This window comes from Puma concolor, chromosome D1 (genome assembly GCF_028749965.1).
Source record: "Puma concolor isolate L17-30 chromosome D1, mPumCon1.1.hap2, whole genome shotgun sequence".
NCBI classification, from domain to species: domain Eukaryota; kingdom Metazoa; phylum Chordata; class Mammalia; order Carnivora; family Felidae; genus Puma; species Puma concolor.
The window spans coordinates 5,953,828-5,969,668 of record NC_141676.1 but is presented as its reverse complement, the minus strand read 5'-3'; the positions used below and the strand labels follow the sequence as shown (position 1 = coordinate 5,969,668).

The 15,841-nt window shown below is 58.3% G+C and overlaps 1 protein-coding gene and 1 non-coding gene across 2 annotated transcripts; one reads left to right on the top strand and one right to left on the bottom strand.

The window, feature by feature from the left end:
* The first annotated feature begins 1,623 nt into the window (after positions 1-1,623).
* Positions 1,624-6,598, top strand: TMEM151A (transmembrane protein 151A). Its single transcript, XM_086676841.1, has 2 exons — positions 1,624-1,866; positions 4,118-6,598. Exons 1-2 carry the CDS (start codon positions 1,792-1,794, stop codon positions 5,441-5,443), a joined length of 1,401 nt encoding a protein of 466 aa, XP_086532967.1. The 5' UTR covers positions 1,624-1,791; the 3' UTR covers positions 5,444-6,598.
* A 7,485-nt stretch (positions 6,599-14,083) lies between these two features.
* On the bottom strand, positions 14,084-14,156 carry TRNAQ-CUG (transfer RNA glutamine (anticodon CUG)). The gene has a single exon. It is a non-coding gene; the product is annotated as a tRNA-Gln (tRNA).
* Positions 14,157-15,841: the final 1,685 nt, after the last annotated feature.

Genomic DNA, 15,841 nt, shown 5'->3' with positions numbered 1-15,841 from the left:
ATGGGTCTGAGCTCTTGATTGAGGGTCTGGGCTCTTGAGACACACGTACATTACAAATATTGAAAAATCCAGAAGGTCTGAAGTCCCAGAGATTGGATGGTATCGTTCGTTGGGACAGGATCCTGCACCAGTCCTGGCCCGTCAACTCTCCCGTGGTCCAGCCGATTTAGGGGGTGGAGGTGTGCTGATCCACCTCCTGAAGCTGCAGCTGATACTCCTGAGTCACTGCTGCCCTTGCCGCCCATCTTAAAGTGAAGCTGGGGTTTCCTTTCTCTCCGCCCAGTTTCTGACCACTCGCACCCTCCTCGGCAACAGTCTTCAGGGGCCTTTCTCACACACTTTCAGCCACTACTTTCTAGAGAGCAAAATCAGGTCCTCTGCGATCTGCCTCTAGTTAACTAGCCAGTGTCTGGTTACACCAGTTTACTCTCCTGCTCTCTGAACACAACCCACGTGGTCTAATCGCAGTGTCTTTGCTCAAAAGTCCCCTCCACCTGGGATGCCCTTCCTCCTCATATCCATTTGTCGAAAGTCTAGTTATCCTTTAAGAATCAGTTTGACTTGTGTCTCAGAGAGACAAAGGGAACAGAGGAATGACCTAGCTGGGGGTTGAACCTGGAGGCCGAGTTCTAGGCTCCCTCTGGGAACACCACTTTGCCCTGTATGTAAATTCCATTAGGACAGGGCCTGTGTCTTTCTCCACTCCTACCCTTGTCTTCACAGTGCCAAGCGCAGTACTTGGATATAGAAGATACCCAATAAACATCTGTGCCCAATAAATAAATAATCAATAAATAAATGTAGCCCTGGGTCAGTCCTTTACTCTCTCGACCATTTCAATTACCTCATCTTCAAATGGGTAGGGATATTAAACTGAATGGTCTTTGAGTTCCCTTTGCAAAAAAAAAAAAAAAAAAAAAGTCGAAAAGCAACCCAACCTAGCATTGCAGTTCCCTGTGTCCCACCAAGTGATTGTCTACCTTGAGGGCTAGGTCCAGACCCAGAGGCAGATGGGCTGAGGCCCCTGAGGGCCAGGGAACAACACTGGGGCCACCACGTGGAATGAGGGTGTCCTCCCATGAAGGACAGATCCCATTCCCCTGTACTTCATGATGAATGCTTGTGCACCTTTCTACTCCCATTTCTCAGATGGGAAAACGGAGGTTGAGGTGAAAAGTGCAGGCCCAAGGTCACGAAGCTTGGGGCCCTGGGTGTCCTGGCCTGCGCAACCTGCCTGCTCTACGTGAAGCCCGCACCTCGGGCCAGCAAATGAGGCGTGTCTCACCTTTCCGGGCTGTAACCGCTTTCTCCCCTACACGCAAGGCTTCCGGGGTGGGGTCCAGGTGGGCTTAGGCTTGGGCCTACCCCTCAGAGACGGGACCGCGGGGGGTATTACTCATCTTTGAGATTCCCTGTCCTCATTTTACAGCAGGGGAAACAGGCTCTGAGAGCAAGGACTCGGCCAAGGTCGCAAGCGCCAGCGCGGCGGGAGGGGAACCCAAGCTTGGGTCCGCCAGACTGGGGTTCTCGGGGGCGGAGGCAGCGCCCGCCGGTGCCAGGCGCTGCCGGCGGCGCCGCGGGTGCCGCGGGGGCGGGGTCAGCGGAGGGCGGGGCGCCGGGCACCGCGGCCGCCAACGCTGCCGCCGCCGCCGCGCTCGAGCTCGAGCTCCGCGCACTCCCTGTGCGGCCGCCGAGCAGAGCGGACGCCCTCGGGGCCGCGCCGCAGCCCTCTGCGCTCCCCCCTATCATGCCCGGGGCCCGGGCCCGGGCCGCCCAAGCAGCCAGGACACCATGCCCGAGGGTGGCGGAGGAGACAGCGGGGAGGTGCCCGCGTTCATCCCGGACGGCGAGCCGCTGCGGGAGGAGGTACGGCCGCTGTGTGTTGGGGGGCCGGAGCCGGGGCTGGAACAGGGTGAGGGGGACAAGGGAGGGGCCAACCCCAGGACAGGGGCTGAGGAGGGAAGTCCCCAAACCCCTGTTGCCAATGACGTCATTAGGGTAGCCGGCGCCCTGCGAGGCTAGGGGCTCGCGTGGGGGTCGGGGTGGGGCGGCTGGAAAGGGAGGAGGGGGCGATTCCAACCCCGGGCGCCCCTTCTTCCCGCCCCCCGCCCTCCCGTGACGTCAGCGGCCGGCTCCTGCGCGCCCTCCTTCCGCAGCGCTGCCCCTCACCCCCAAGGCCCCGGGGTCAGGCCCCCGGCCCAGCCCAGCGGCTCACGAGGTGCCCGGGCGGCGCCTGCAATGCAGCAGCGGTGGCCGGGACTTGGGGGAGGGAGCGGAGGGAGGAGGGGTAAGAGGAAAGGAGGGGGCCTCCGGTTCCCCTTTTCCCTCTCCCCGTGCTGAGGCCACAGGGCCCATCCTGCTGGCTGGGACCCCCAGGGTGGCCCCTCCTCAGCCCTAGCCAGGAAGAGGGTCCGCAGGGGCCTGGAGCCCCGTGTGGGGTGCTGGGGTGATAGGTGGTGAGTGGCTCTGTGTGTTTGGGCGGCTGTGGTGCGCCTGCGGGCGTGTGAATGTTAGTCCGCGCCCCTCACACCTCGGGTGAGCTAAAGTCGGGTGACGGCGGGGGCCTTGGCTTGAGCGATGCGGTCATGCGTGCATGTGTTCCGTCGTGGGTGGGTTTCTTCTGCGGAGTCTAGGGTGGGTGTCAGGTGGCAGTAGGGGTGGGGTTGGGGGTTGCGCACCGTGGTCAGATGAGGGTCTGGCGTGTAGCCGGGCCTCCTTCGGTGTGTCATTGGTATTTGCGTGTGTGTCCTGTGGTGGGCGGGTCTGGGTGGGGTGTGTGCCTGTGTGCGTGGGCGAGCGCGTGCGCCTAGGCACCACGTTCCGGTTTGAGGGGTTGTGCCCCGGGCACTGGGGAGGGTCTGGTGCCTGGGATGAACGGGCAGCGCGCACGTCTGTGGCTGGTGGGTCTGTGACAAACACGGTGGGGGTGTGGAGGTGTGGGTGCGTGCATCCGACTGGCCCTGCGGGTCGTGGTGGCGATGTGTACCTGTGGTGGGTGACTGGCGGGGTAGAACAGGCCGCCCTGGGCTGGGCGGGCGGGGGGGGGGGGGGGGGCGTTTCCTCTCCTCTTGGGTCCCTGAGTTTGGAGACGTGGCCCCTTGACTCCACCTCTGCTGTCCCCACCAGGCCACCTCTCCCTTCTCTTTCTTTTTCCCCTCCTTTCCCCACCCCCTCCCCACTTCTGTCTCCACAGGCCCCCTGGAGGTGAGGTGGGGGCTGGGCGGGCAGCCCCGCCTGGGAGGGCAGGCCAAACCCTCTGGGCCCGGGAGTGGCCCCTGCTGCCCAGCAGCTGTGTTCCACCCCCTCGGTCTCGGCGCAGATGGGGAATGGAGGGATGGAGGACGGGGGACGCGCTCCATCTGCTGCCCCCCAGACTCACACCTCCTCCGTTCCCAGCTCTTCCTCTTTCTCACTTAAGAGCTTCTCCCGAGTCTCCAAGTTGGAACCAAAGGACCAGAGGGAGTCTCAGGGAAACAGTAATAATATTTATTCCCGTGGCCAGACCCTGTGCTGAGATCGCCACGCGGACGATCTCGTCGAATCCTCACAAACGCCCCGGTTTACAGATGAGGAGACCGAGGTCCAGAGAGGGACCTGCCCGAGTCATACGGTCAGTGGTGGAGCCGGCACTGCCTCCTGAGCGGTGGGGCTCTAAAGCGCATGCTCTTCCCCCTCAGGACCCCTGCCGCCCTGGCCTCCCGTGCCAACAGGTCCAGGAACCGGGGCCCAGCGAGGGCAGGAATGTGGCCACGGCCACACAGCAAGTTAAGGGTAGAGCTGGGACTGGCGCTCAGTCTTCTCAGTGGCCAGTCGCGTCCTTTCTTCTCTTGGCAGAGATGGGTCTGTCTTGTCCCTAGGTGCCCTTGGCGGAGATGACGGGGCACAGTAGAGGACAGGCTCGGGGCAGATGGGCCCGAGTTGGACTCCTGCGGCTCCACGGCGAGTTAGAGCTAGAAGGGTGAGGCACGGAGCAGGGGGCTCGCTCCCTCGGAGCCTCGGTTTCCTCCTCCGTGGAGTGGGGAGCGTCGCCCCGCCTCCCTCGCGGGGCTTCGGCAGAGGGCCAGGCGCGGGCCGAGGCCCCGTCCTGACCTGCGCCTCTCCTCTCTCCGCCCCGCAGCAGCGGCCCTTGAAACAGTCCCTGGGAAGCTCCCTGTGCCGCGAGTCGCACTGGAAGTGCCTGCTGCTCACCCTGCTCATCCATGCCTGTGGCGCCGTGGTGGCCTGGTGTCGCCTGGCCACGGTGCCGCGGCTGGTCCTGGGGCCCGAGGCGGCTCTGGCCCGCGGGGCCGGGGGCCCGCCGCCCACCTACCCGGCCAGCCCTTGCTCTGACGGCTACCTGTACATCCCGCTGGCCTTCGTGTCCCTCCTCTACCTCCTCTACCTGGCCGAGTGCTGGCACTGCCACGTGCGGTCGTGCCAGGCGCCGCGCACCGACGCCAACACCGTGCTCGCCCTGATCCGCCGGCTGCAGCAGGCGCCGCCCTGCGTCTGGTGGAAGGCCACCAGCTACCACTACGTGCGGCGCACCCGCCAGATCACCCGCTACCGGAACGGCGACGCCTACACCACCACGCAGGTCTACCACGAGCGGGCGGACAGTCGCACGGCCCGCGGCGAGTTTGACTACTCGGCCCACGGCGTCCGCGACGTCTCCAAGGAGCTCGTGGGCCTGGCCGACCACGCGGCCACGCGGCTGCGCTTCACCAAGTGCTTCAGCTTCGGCAGCGCCGAGGCCGAGGCCTCGTACCTCACCCAGAGGGCCCGCTTCTTCAGCGCCAACGAGGGCCTGGACGACTACCTGGAGGCCCGCGAGGGCATGCACCTGAAGGACGTGGACTTCCGCGAGTCCCTCATGGTCTTCGCGGACCCCCGCAGCCCGCCCTGGTACGCCCGCGCCTGGGTCTTCTGGCTGGTGTCCGCGGCCACGCTGTCCTGGCCGCTGCGCGTCGTGGCGGCCTACGGCACGGCCCACGTGCACTACCAGGTGGAGAAGCTCTTTGGCGCCGGCTCGCCCCCGCCCGGGGCCGTGCCCAGCGGGCCCCCGCTCTCCCGCGTGGCCACGGTGGACTTCACCGAGCTCGAGTGGCACATCTGCTCCAACCGGCAGCTGGTGCCCAGCTACTCGGAGGCCGTGGTCATGGGCGCCGGCGCCTACCTCCGCGGCTGCCAGCGCTGCCGTCGCTCCCTCAGCAGCAACTCGCTGCCCCCCGCCCGGCCCAGCGGGCCCCGCCTGCCTTTCAGCCGCAGCCGGCTCTCCCTGGGAGCCGGGGGCCGGGCCACCCCGGGGGTCTTCCGGAGCCTGAGCGGGGGGCCGCTGGGGCGCCGGGCAGAGGACACGGAGCCCCTGGAAAGCCCACCGTGTTACGAGGACGCCCTTTACTTCCCGGTGCTCATCGTCCACGGCGACGGTGGCTGCCAGGGGGACGGGCAGGGTGCGCTCTGAGACCCGCACGGTCCCCGGAGCGGCCTCCTCCCCGCCGTCCCACCGTGGGCTCCCGACGCCCGAGCGGTCGTTGTCCAAGACGGGAGGGAAAACAGACCAGCGCACGAGGGGTGGGGGTGGGGCCAGGCCCTTAAACAGACTGAAGGACCGGAGGGCGTAAGCGGACGCGGCCGAAGTGGAGTCTCTGAACTGTCCCAGCATGGCTCCCGCCCGCCCCCCACCCCCCTCCCCCCCCACGGCCACGTTCCACCCCTGCACTGTCTGGTGATCTGGCTTAGGGCCCTCTCGGGCAGGGCAGGGGGGCGAGTTTCCAGAGAGCCTGAGATGGGGGACGAGTCCTGGGGACAGCTGTTGCATGCAGCGCAGGGCCGCCTCTGGGCTCCGCCCTACGTGGCTGAGGCCGCCCTGGGAGCCCTCCAGCGACCCAGAAGCACAAATTGGTGGTTTGGGGCCATGCCCAGTTGGGCTGGCCTCCACGAAGCGGAGGAGCTGGCCGTGGGGCGGCACCGTAGCCTTGGCCCCACTACTGGCCCGAAGTCCCCCTCCTCCTGCCCTGACAGGCCCTTCGCCGCCTGCCCTCTGGTCTCCGCTGAGGGCCGGTCCCTGATCACACTCCGCAGCACAGCCCCTCTACTGGGAGCCCGGTTCTTAGAGCACAGCCTCGTCCCCCGCCCCAGCCCCCAGTTTTTCCCTGGTAACCCTCCCCCCACCTCCAGCTCCCCTGTGACCTGGGGTTCCTCCTCAGGGCCCTACCTTAAGCCCACATCCCTTGGTCTCGGCCCCTGTCCCTCACGAAGTCCACATCTGCCTCTGCCAGCCACGCGCACACACCCCGGCCTTGGCCCTCCCACTGCCCCCACCCCCGACTTCTCTGCTCTTCACCTTCCTGATGACCCACGGGGCCCCGGGCCATGGGGCATCCGAGGGACCTCGGCCTTGGCCACAGCCTCTTGGACGATGCACCTGCTCGGCCATGGAGGCGCCTGCCTCTCCCATCAGTGGGGCCTGGCCCAGGAGACACCGTCCCTCCTCCAGGGAGGAGAGAGAAGTCCCTTCCCTTCCAAATGGGGTTTCCACCCCCTCTGAGGGGCCGGTGGGGGGAGGGGGGCGAGGAGGCAGAGAAGATGCAGATAAAATAAAAGGTATGAAATGGAAGGTCTTCTCACGTGCGTTCCTGAGCGGTGGGTCCAAGGCCACTACCGGTACAACGGGCTACCCCGGGTCAGCGATGCAATGCTCGGTCGTGGAAGGGGACACAGGGTCGGACTCCAGTGTTCCCAGGAGCAAGGTAAGCCGAGAGGGAACCCCCTGCCCAGCCTAGGGCCTGAGACTCAGGTTTGAGTCGCCGCAGCTGACTCCAACCGACCGGCACCCGGGGCACTTCTAAGGCGGTGTCCAAGCGGTCCCCCTTCTAGCCCGGGGGGGGGGGGGGTGGGGGGTCTTCATTCTGCCGCTGGTGACTGCTCCTCAAAGTGGGGGGGGGGGAGTGGGGAAGAGCCACGATCTGTGGTGCGAATTCAGTTCCCCTGATGGCTGTCAGCGTTAGTGGTTCAGGGGAACGGGCACCGAGGATGTTGGAGGACACAAGGTGGGAGACAGCCAGCCCCAAATCGGCGCGTGGGATCTGAAGGCCAAGAGGAAGGTCAAAGCAAGGGCCTCCCTCACGCCCGGAAGTGGCATCTTCGCACGTATGCCTGTGCGGGGGGTGCACCGGGCCGAGGGGCAAATGTGGGTGGGATCCACTGTGGGCCACCCCTCAAGCCCTGACGTGGATCTGCGTCCACCTGGAGAAAGGCACCCTTTTCTGATTTGTGCAAAGGCACCATAAGGACTCACGGTGGCCCTAGAAGGGGGCCGAGCATGGGTGCGATTCCCCTGGGCGGAGACAGGGCAGGGTGTGTTCCGGGCCATGGGAGCTGCATTCCCAAAGGCACGGGGGCAGGGCATGAAGCGTGAAGAGGGGTAGAAGCAGACTGCCCTGGGAGAGTTGGCTGAGGCCTTCGGTACCAAACCCCAGAACTCCTCTGAAAGCTGGAGCAAACTGGAGCCTCCAAGGTGGTTGAGCAGGTAAGCGACAAGGTCAGGCCCACATGTTAGCATCTTAGGCAGAGTCCAGCTGCTTTCTGGCCGGGGCGGGGGGGGGGGGGGAGGTTCAGGTCTTTGTCCAGAACCCACTTGAAGAAACTCCATGGTGCCCAAACATTTGAGGGAGCCGCATGGGCAGTGTGTGTGTGGGCGGGGGCAGGGGGGTGGTTACTGCCTCCAGCTCCTTCCCGTGGAGATTGCGTCTTCCACCGTCCTCTGTCCACGGCCACCAGCTACCTGCTAGCCGTGATCTACTCTCCTCTCCTCCTCAGCAGCAGAACCCCAGTTTTACTTCCGATGGCAGTGAGCCCAGCTGAAAGGCCACATTTCCAGCCTCCCTGGCACATACAATGTGACTGCGTGACTGAATTTTAGGATTGGAGATGTAAGGAGAAGGTGTTGGAAAAGATTTTTAAGAATGCTCCTTGAAATAGAAATAATCTTGGTGAAGGCTAGTTCTATCTCCTTGTTTCCTCCCGCATTCCGCCTGGGATGCAGATGTGATGGTTGGAACTCCAGCAGCAATGTTGGGCCAGGAGGTGACCTTGAGAATTAGAGCCATGTGGTGAGGATAGTAGAACAAGATAAAAGCCCCCCGGCTTCCCGTGACACCATAGGAGCTTCCTTGTGTCGCCTGCTTCCAGAGTCTCAATAGAAGGAGACATAAGCTTCTAGTTTGTTTACGCTACTGTTTTTTTCCCTTGTTTCTATTACTGGCATCCTATGTTCATTATCTACTACTACATAACAAGTTACCCCCAAATTTAGTGCCTTAAAACATCAATAATCACTATTATCGCTCCTGGTTTCTGTGGGTGAAGAATTCAGACGGAGAAAACAGGTACGGTTTCTCTCTGCTCTGGGACACTTAAGGGGCCTCTGCTGGAAGACTCTGAAGCCAGGGGTGGCTGTTAGAGCCAACACTGAGCCGGGAGAATTCTTAAAAGGAAAAGAATGTCTGAGCAAAGGGACAGAGCCTTGTTCCAAAAAGCTCATAGTCCTCTGCCTTTGCTCTCTGATTGAAACCTGACACAGCACGGCCAAAACAGAGCACCCGATTTCCAACCTGCGCCCCAACCCTGCCCCTCTGTCTTTTCCATCTTGGTAAACACTGCCGCCGTTCGCCCAGTTGCTTACTCCAGACACCTGCGTGGCAATCCTCTCCTTCTCCTCCTTCTTTTTCGTTATGTAACATCTCAGACATCGCAAAGGTAGAGACGTGGGTGCACGTGGGCTCTTTGTCCTCAGCGCCCAGCTCTCCAGCCGTCCCCTACCGTGACCGCTCCTACCCCATCCACGCACACGCACCCCCACTGGGTTATTTTGAAGAAGATCTGCAGGCTGTAGCATTTCATCCACGAACGCCTTCCTCACTTCCCCGCGTGAAAGATATCACCCAGGACTCTCCCTACACCAGCTCTCTAAGCAGCCCCCGGGTCTTCTCCATCTGAAGCCACCACCTTGCTTTGGGCCCCCAGGGGCCCTCCCCCAGTGACTGCCACAGACTCTATCAGGCGTCCGCTTCACCTCGTCCCTTCCGGCCCATGTAACGTCATCTTGGAATGTTACTCAGATCACACCTCTACCTCACTCCAAATACACTGGTGCCTCCCACCAAACATCAAATATAGCCCGGGCTTCTGCCCCAGCCCTCGGACCCCTGTGGGCTCTGGCAGATGCCCCAAGCTCACCTGGAGCCTGATCCCCTTTCCTTACAAAGTCTCAGCCACGGTGGCCTTGTACCCGATCCTGGAACAACCTTCTTCCCTCGAGGTCTTGGCACACACTGTTCTCCCTCCTAGAGCGCTGTTCCTTCCCCTAGTTCTTCCCTCGCTCCGCTCAACACTTAGGGCTCAGCTTGTGTGTGAGTCCTGACCGTCTAAATCCACGTCCCGCCAGCCCCACTGCTATCCTTCGCCTTGGCTCGCTGTGTGCAAGTTCATTATCTGTTTCTTCTGTGCGAACTAAGGCTCTGGGGGGAGGGGGGGCAAGGGGCACCTGAGTGGCTCAGTCAGCTGAGCGTCCAAGGCTTGGTTTAGGCGCAGGTCATGATCTCACAGTTCATAGGTTCGAGCCCCATGTTGGGCTCTGCACTGACGGTGCGGAGCCTGCTTGGGATCTTCTCTCTCCCTCTCTCTCTATCACTCCCCTGCTCAGGCTCGCTCGCTCTCTCTCAAAATACGTAAGTAAGTAAATAAATGGAGTCCCCCATTCCCTGAAGAAAAAAAAAAAAGAAAGCTATGGGAGGCAGATGGTCACAGATGCAGATCTTTGAGTTGGACAAAGTGCCAATTCTGCCGCTACGACCTGGGTGATACCACACTTAAAACAGGGCTCAAATATAGTAAATGCTCAGTAAATTTAGCGATAATCATCACTAGTACTATTCTTGTTATGAATCATCAACAGACACTCCCTATCGCATAGACACGCGCTTCACCAGCTGCCAGCTCACGCAATAGATGTCCAGTGAGCTTGGGCTAAGTGAATGATTCTTGAGCTCCTACTGAGACCTCCAACATCCCGGGGCTCCTGTGTCCCGAGGATGGGGCAGCGGAACCCCTTAGCCGGTGGCCCAGGCCAAAGGAGCTTTATGATCCCAGGAAGGTGAACGGGCCCAAGAGGGGCACCCAGGGAAACGTGGGCTGCGCGCCCCGCCCCCCCCCCCCGCCCCCGCCCCCGCCCCGCCGTCCAGAGCAAACCACGAAGCTTTGTGTCTCCTTGATGCGGGCCCAGGACCCCTGGCCCCTCAGAGCTTCCCCCAGGCGGCCGGCCCCCGCGTTTTTCACGAGTTTCATCTTCTCTCTTACGTCACCCACGCTGCCGTCTATTCTCCGGGGCTCGTGAGTATGAAGTCATCGCCGAGGTGGCCAGGATGTATCCGGAAGGGTAAGGAGCATCGGGCGTCCAGCCCCAAACTGGCCACACCCCTCAGTCAGGGCCGGCAGCGAGTGCTGTTGTCCTGCTAGGTGAAGGCAAAAAGCTCCTACGAGTCCGATTCAAGAGACAGAAAGAAAAGCAGGCTGGCCAACTTCACAAATGCACATCAAGGGCCAGAGGCGGTAGGACTCCAAAGAGGAGTTTCTATCCAGGGGCCCCTGGGCAGCTCACTGCTTGAGCATCTGACTTCAGCTCAGGTCATGATCATGATCTCACGGTTCGGGTTCTTGGGTTCGAGCCCTGCTCTTCGCGCAGAGCCTGCTTCAGATCCTCTGTCCCCCTCTCTCTCTGCCCCTCCCCTGCTCACGCTCTCTCAAAAATAAATAAGCATTAAAAAAAAAAAAAGAGGGAAAAAAAAGAGAGGAGTTTGTGTCCAGAATGTCAGCTGAGACCAAAATCAGCTGGTTTTCAGTAACCCATGGGTATATTCCAAAAGATAGGTGTATTTTTCTTCTCTTTGCTATTTAAAAAACTTGTAAAATGAAAGAGACCAAAATAAAAATACTGAAATCTTTCAGTAGAAGAATTTCACTGGATGTGTTATCAAAGCACCATATGTTACGAAAGACGACGACAGTATAAAGACTGACGTTTTAATAAGCCTCCAAAAAACCTAAAAAGTGAACATAGGATCCTTTAAAAATGCAAGAAGTGTGGACATTTATGAAGTTAGGGTCTGAGTTGCCCTCCTGAACTGCTTGCTTAGCTCAGTCTGTTTCCGGAGTCGAACCCGGAAAGCGACGGGCCGTGAGCGCTGGTCCTCGCCGGGCAGTTTCTGTAAGGCCTCCAGCCGTGGGGCAGATGGAAACTCAAATTTCTGTCGTCGGCCTGGACCTCTGTCTCGAGCTCTGGCTTCCGGCATCCAGTTGCCTTCTTGACGCATCCACTCAGGTGACCTTCCAAGCCCTGGAGATGCAAAACTGACCGTGTCATTTATCTCCCCAGACCGGCTTCGTCTTTTTTTTGTTCTTTTTTAATGTTTATTTTTGATTTTTAAGAGAGAGAGAGAGAGCGCGCGTGAGTGGGGGACGGGGAGGGGCAGAGAGAGAAGGGGACCGAGGATCCAAAGCGGGCTCCACGATGACGGTGACGAGCCCGACGTGGGCTTTTAACCCAGATCGTGATCTGAGCCCAAGTCGGACGTTCTACCACCTGAGCCACCCAGGCGCTCCTGGCTTCTTCTCCTATGTCCCTGCCTCCGTGAATAGCACCTTCTGGGAGCCAAGACCCTTCAGCCACCATTCCTCTCCTTCACAGTCAGCCCGTCACGGAGTCCTGTCCATATCTGCTCGCCAACCACCTCCCAGTTTTGCTCTCTCCTCCTGTGCCAACCCTGCCTCTGCCTAGGTTCGCATCCCACCCCCTCCTGCCTGGGCAGTGCCCCAAGTGGTCCGCCATATGTATTCTTGCTGTTCTAACTTGTGGTTTCTCCGTACCCCTGATCCCTTGCGGACTCGCTGATGCACAGTAGGGCTCTCAAAAAAATATTGGAAAAAAGAGCGAATGGTTTATTATTTTAGTGGGCAGGGGGTTCCTGTGGCATCCACCTGACACTTCCCTCTGTGTTAGCTTTTATTCCCACGGGGATACGGCGCTTTGTATTGTGTCCAAATGTCCCAAGTCACACACACAGGAGCCAGGAAGATAGCCCTGGGTGAGTACTCTGTGAGGCTGTCCCACAGCGGGGCACCTACTAGGGCAGAAAATAAAATCTATATAATTTTTATTATGTGTTTATTAGTGAAAGAAACTGCCACTTAAAAGTTGCCTGCTTGGGGCGCCTGGGTGGCTCAGTCGGTTAAGAGTCCAACTTCGGCTCAGGTCATGATCTCGCGGTTTGTGAGTTCGAGCCCCACGTCGGGCTCTGTGCTGACAGCTCAGAGCCTCGAGCCTGCTTCGGATTCTGTGTCTCCCTCTCTGTCTCTGCACCTGCCTCGCTCACACTCTGTCTGTCTCTCTCTCTCAAAAATAAATCATTTAAAAAAAGGTGGCTGGCAACTTTCAAGCGGCAGGGTCTCTCACGAAGAAACAAACCAACGATAAAAAAATAGATTTTTCTCTTCTGTCGCACTTACCGGATGCTCCACGACAGGACCTGCTCCCTGTGGCTAGTGGAATCTCACCCTGACCTAGAATTCTCTTCCTGGTCCCTAAGCGTGATGGGCCGAGTGGTGGCCCCAAGTAAATATGTCCACTCTCTAGTCTCTGACACCTGTGAACATGTTATCTTGCACAGAGAAAGGGGCTTCGCAGACGGGATTGAAGTTAAGGACCTTGAAGTGGAGAGGGGGTTATTGTGAGCCATCCAGGTGGAGACACATTTCAACCAGTCCTCCGGGGACTTCTTCGATCTCCAATTTCAGCGGCCACAGAGAGTGGAAAATGACTGGAGCCTGGGGAAGCGTCAGTCTGTGGGTTGGGCAGCTAATGGGTGGGATGGACTGATCTTCCCATTCCTTCCTCCGAAAGTCTTGTAATTCTCTCCTCTGTAGCCTTCCAAGGGAAGTCTGACCCTTCCAGTGAAGGCCAGTGCTAGGTCTAGGCTGGAGTGAGCCCTCCGGAAAAAGCCACCGCCAGATGTCTGTGTTAGAGCAAGAAAATCCACCTTCCCCTGAGAACCAGCCCCCCGCCCGCCCCCGCCACCAAATTCCAGGTGTGCGTGTTCCTCATAGGCCTCCATCAGCCACCCTGGATGTGACATGGCCTTCCCAATCTGACTCTGCAAGGCACCCACGGGTCCCTAGTCACCTGTCATCAGCCACCAGGGGCAAATCTGGCAGCGGAGTGGAGAAAGCGGGGAGGGGAAGGGTTATAGGCATCCCCAGTCCCAAACCTTCTTCCCAGTTCTCCCAGCGTACCTCCATCAGGATCCCGCTGTCTAACAAGGCCCTTCCTTTGATGTGGGACCTGCCACACTGCAGCAAACTCACAGGAAGCCCCAGAATATTATGAAACTTCGAAAGAAACACAGAGACACCAGACATCTGTCAGACAACTGGCAAACCGCTAGCTTGAGGCTGTTCACAGTTTCAACATTGGATCGCCCTGCGTTCCTTCGATGACATAGTATCTTTGTGAATCTGGGCTTAAGTCCTATTGGGAAAGTCGATGCGTAACAGGAAATGAAGGTGACGATGTCCAATCTGATTCCAAGTTTTGAGAAGCTGTGCAGTGTCCAACAGGCACATACTTCACTAGCCAGCAATTGTGATTACTTAAGAATGAAAAGATTCTTGCATCCTTCGAAACTTTGTTTAATGTTTATTTATTTCTGAGAGACAGACAGAGAGAGACAGAGCATGAGCAGGGGAGGGGCAGAGAGAGAGAGAGGGAGACAGAAACTGAGGCAGGCTCCAGGCTCCGAGCTGTCAGCACAGAGCCCGGCGAGGGGCTTGAACTCACGAACCACGAGATCATGACCCAAGCTGAAGTTGGTCGCTCAACCAACCGAGCCGTCCAGGCGCCCCAGTTCTTGTATTTTTCAATGTATGCATATTATTTTTTCAAATGACTGCTGAGTTATTAAAATACAAGTACCTCTTATATTGTTTGGACTTAACTATTTATTAAATGAAACTGTTAGGCATTTAAAAAAAATGTTTTAAGTACGCTTCACACCCAACGTGGGACTTGAACTCACCACCCTGAGATCCAGAGTCACACGCTCCACCAACTGAGCCAGCCAGGTGCTCCTGTTAGAGGTTTTTGTTTTTTTTTTTTTTTTTGTCGTTGTTGTTGTTTTGGTTTGGTTTTTGTTTCGGCCCGGGGTGTCGGGAAAATCTCACGGAGGTACTCAGATACCGTGAACCCAGGGGGTTCAAGAGCCTCTGCCATGGGAATTTGATGGTTTTGGGACTTCAGTGTTTGCCGATTCAGCTCTCCTGTGATCAGTTTCTGGACCCTGTGTTCAGGGCTCTCTGGTGCGAGCCGAGGCAGATGGAGCTTCTCGTAGCAGGTTCGTGCAACCACCCTGAACTTGCTCACTGGCTTCCAGCAGGAAACCTTGACGCTCCCCGTAAAGAGTCCTTTTTCTCTCTGCCAGATTAGTGTGGCTCTGGTTGACACTTTAGAATGCCCCTTTTTCCAAATGAGGAGCCAAACATCGAGCCACCAGAGACCCTGCCTCAGAGTTCCCCAGCCCTCACGTAGTGAAGCTGGAATCAAAGCAAGGCTGTCTGGTGCGGGGTGACTGTCCTCAGTCACTACTAGCTGACTCCCAGGAAGAACTAAATCCCTGAACTCACCAAAACCATGCTAAAGCATGGCCACCACCAGATGCCCTAAAACTGCACCACGACCTGACTCCGCCCCTCTTGTCTGCATCCCACAAGGTCACAGACCTCAGAATCCTCCGCCAGAATCACAGCTGACCCCTCCTGGGTTAGGAAGACGTCACGAATCCCACCCCCGCCCCCCACTACTGCCCCCAAATCACAGCACAATCAGCCCAAGAGGCTACACCTTGCAGCCTCTGGCTGAAAGCAAGTTCCCTCTGTCAAGGTCAATCCCGATGGGGCTTTTTCTGTAGACCTGCATCGTTGGGAACACCTCAGAGATATGTGTGTGGTTTTCTTTATTCACAGAACTAGATTTCTGAAGTATGTCCGTATTCGAGTGGAGATCAAAGAAGCCCACCCGAAAGAATTGTGGACTGACAGTGAACTGTGGATTGAACAAAAGTTCTCCTTGAAAGGGCTATTTTGAAGATTCCGATTCTGACTTTGGAGGAGCTAAGATGATTGGCAGCGGAAGGAATCACGTAAAATGCCCTAAGTAAAAACGTATTGACTTAAAAAAAAAAAAAAAAAGCAAGTCCCCTGAGAGGTGGGAATTTTTTTTTTTTTTAACGTTTATTTATTTTTTTGGGACAGAGAGAGACAGAGCATGAACGGGGGAGGGGCAGAGAGAGAGAGGGAGACACAGAATCAGAAACAGGCTCCAGGCTCTGAGCCATCAGCCCAGAGCCCGATGCGGGGCTCAAACTCACGGACCGCGAGATCGTGACCTGGCTGAAGTCGGACGCTTAACCGACTGCGCCACCCAGGCGCCCCGAGGTGGGAATTTTTTAATCAGAGACATGGCTGTCACTGTGGCCTGGCTCAGCTCCAGGGATGAAGATCACAGAATCTACTGGGGTTCAAACCTCCACTTACTAACTTGGTCAAATGGGGCGGTGGCTTAACACGAGGCACACAGGCTGAAGTGCCTTCGGCCTCCTCGTCCGTCAATCACGGTGAGAATGGCACTCGCTGCATGGGGGTTGTTACGGGCCTCAAATGGGTGAAGACATTTAAAGCCCTTAGAATAGGACTAGGCATATAATAGCTGCTGCAAGCTCTCATTATTATTTTCACTATGATTTGCCACCAAATC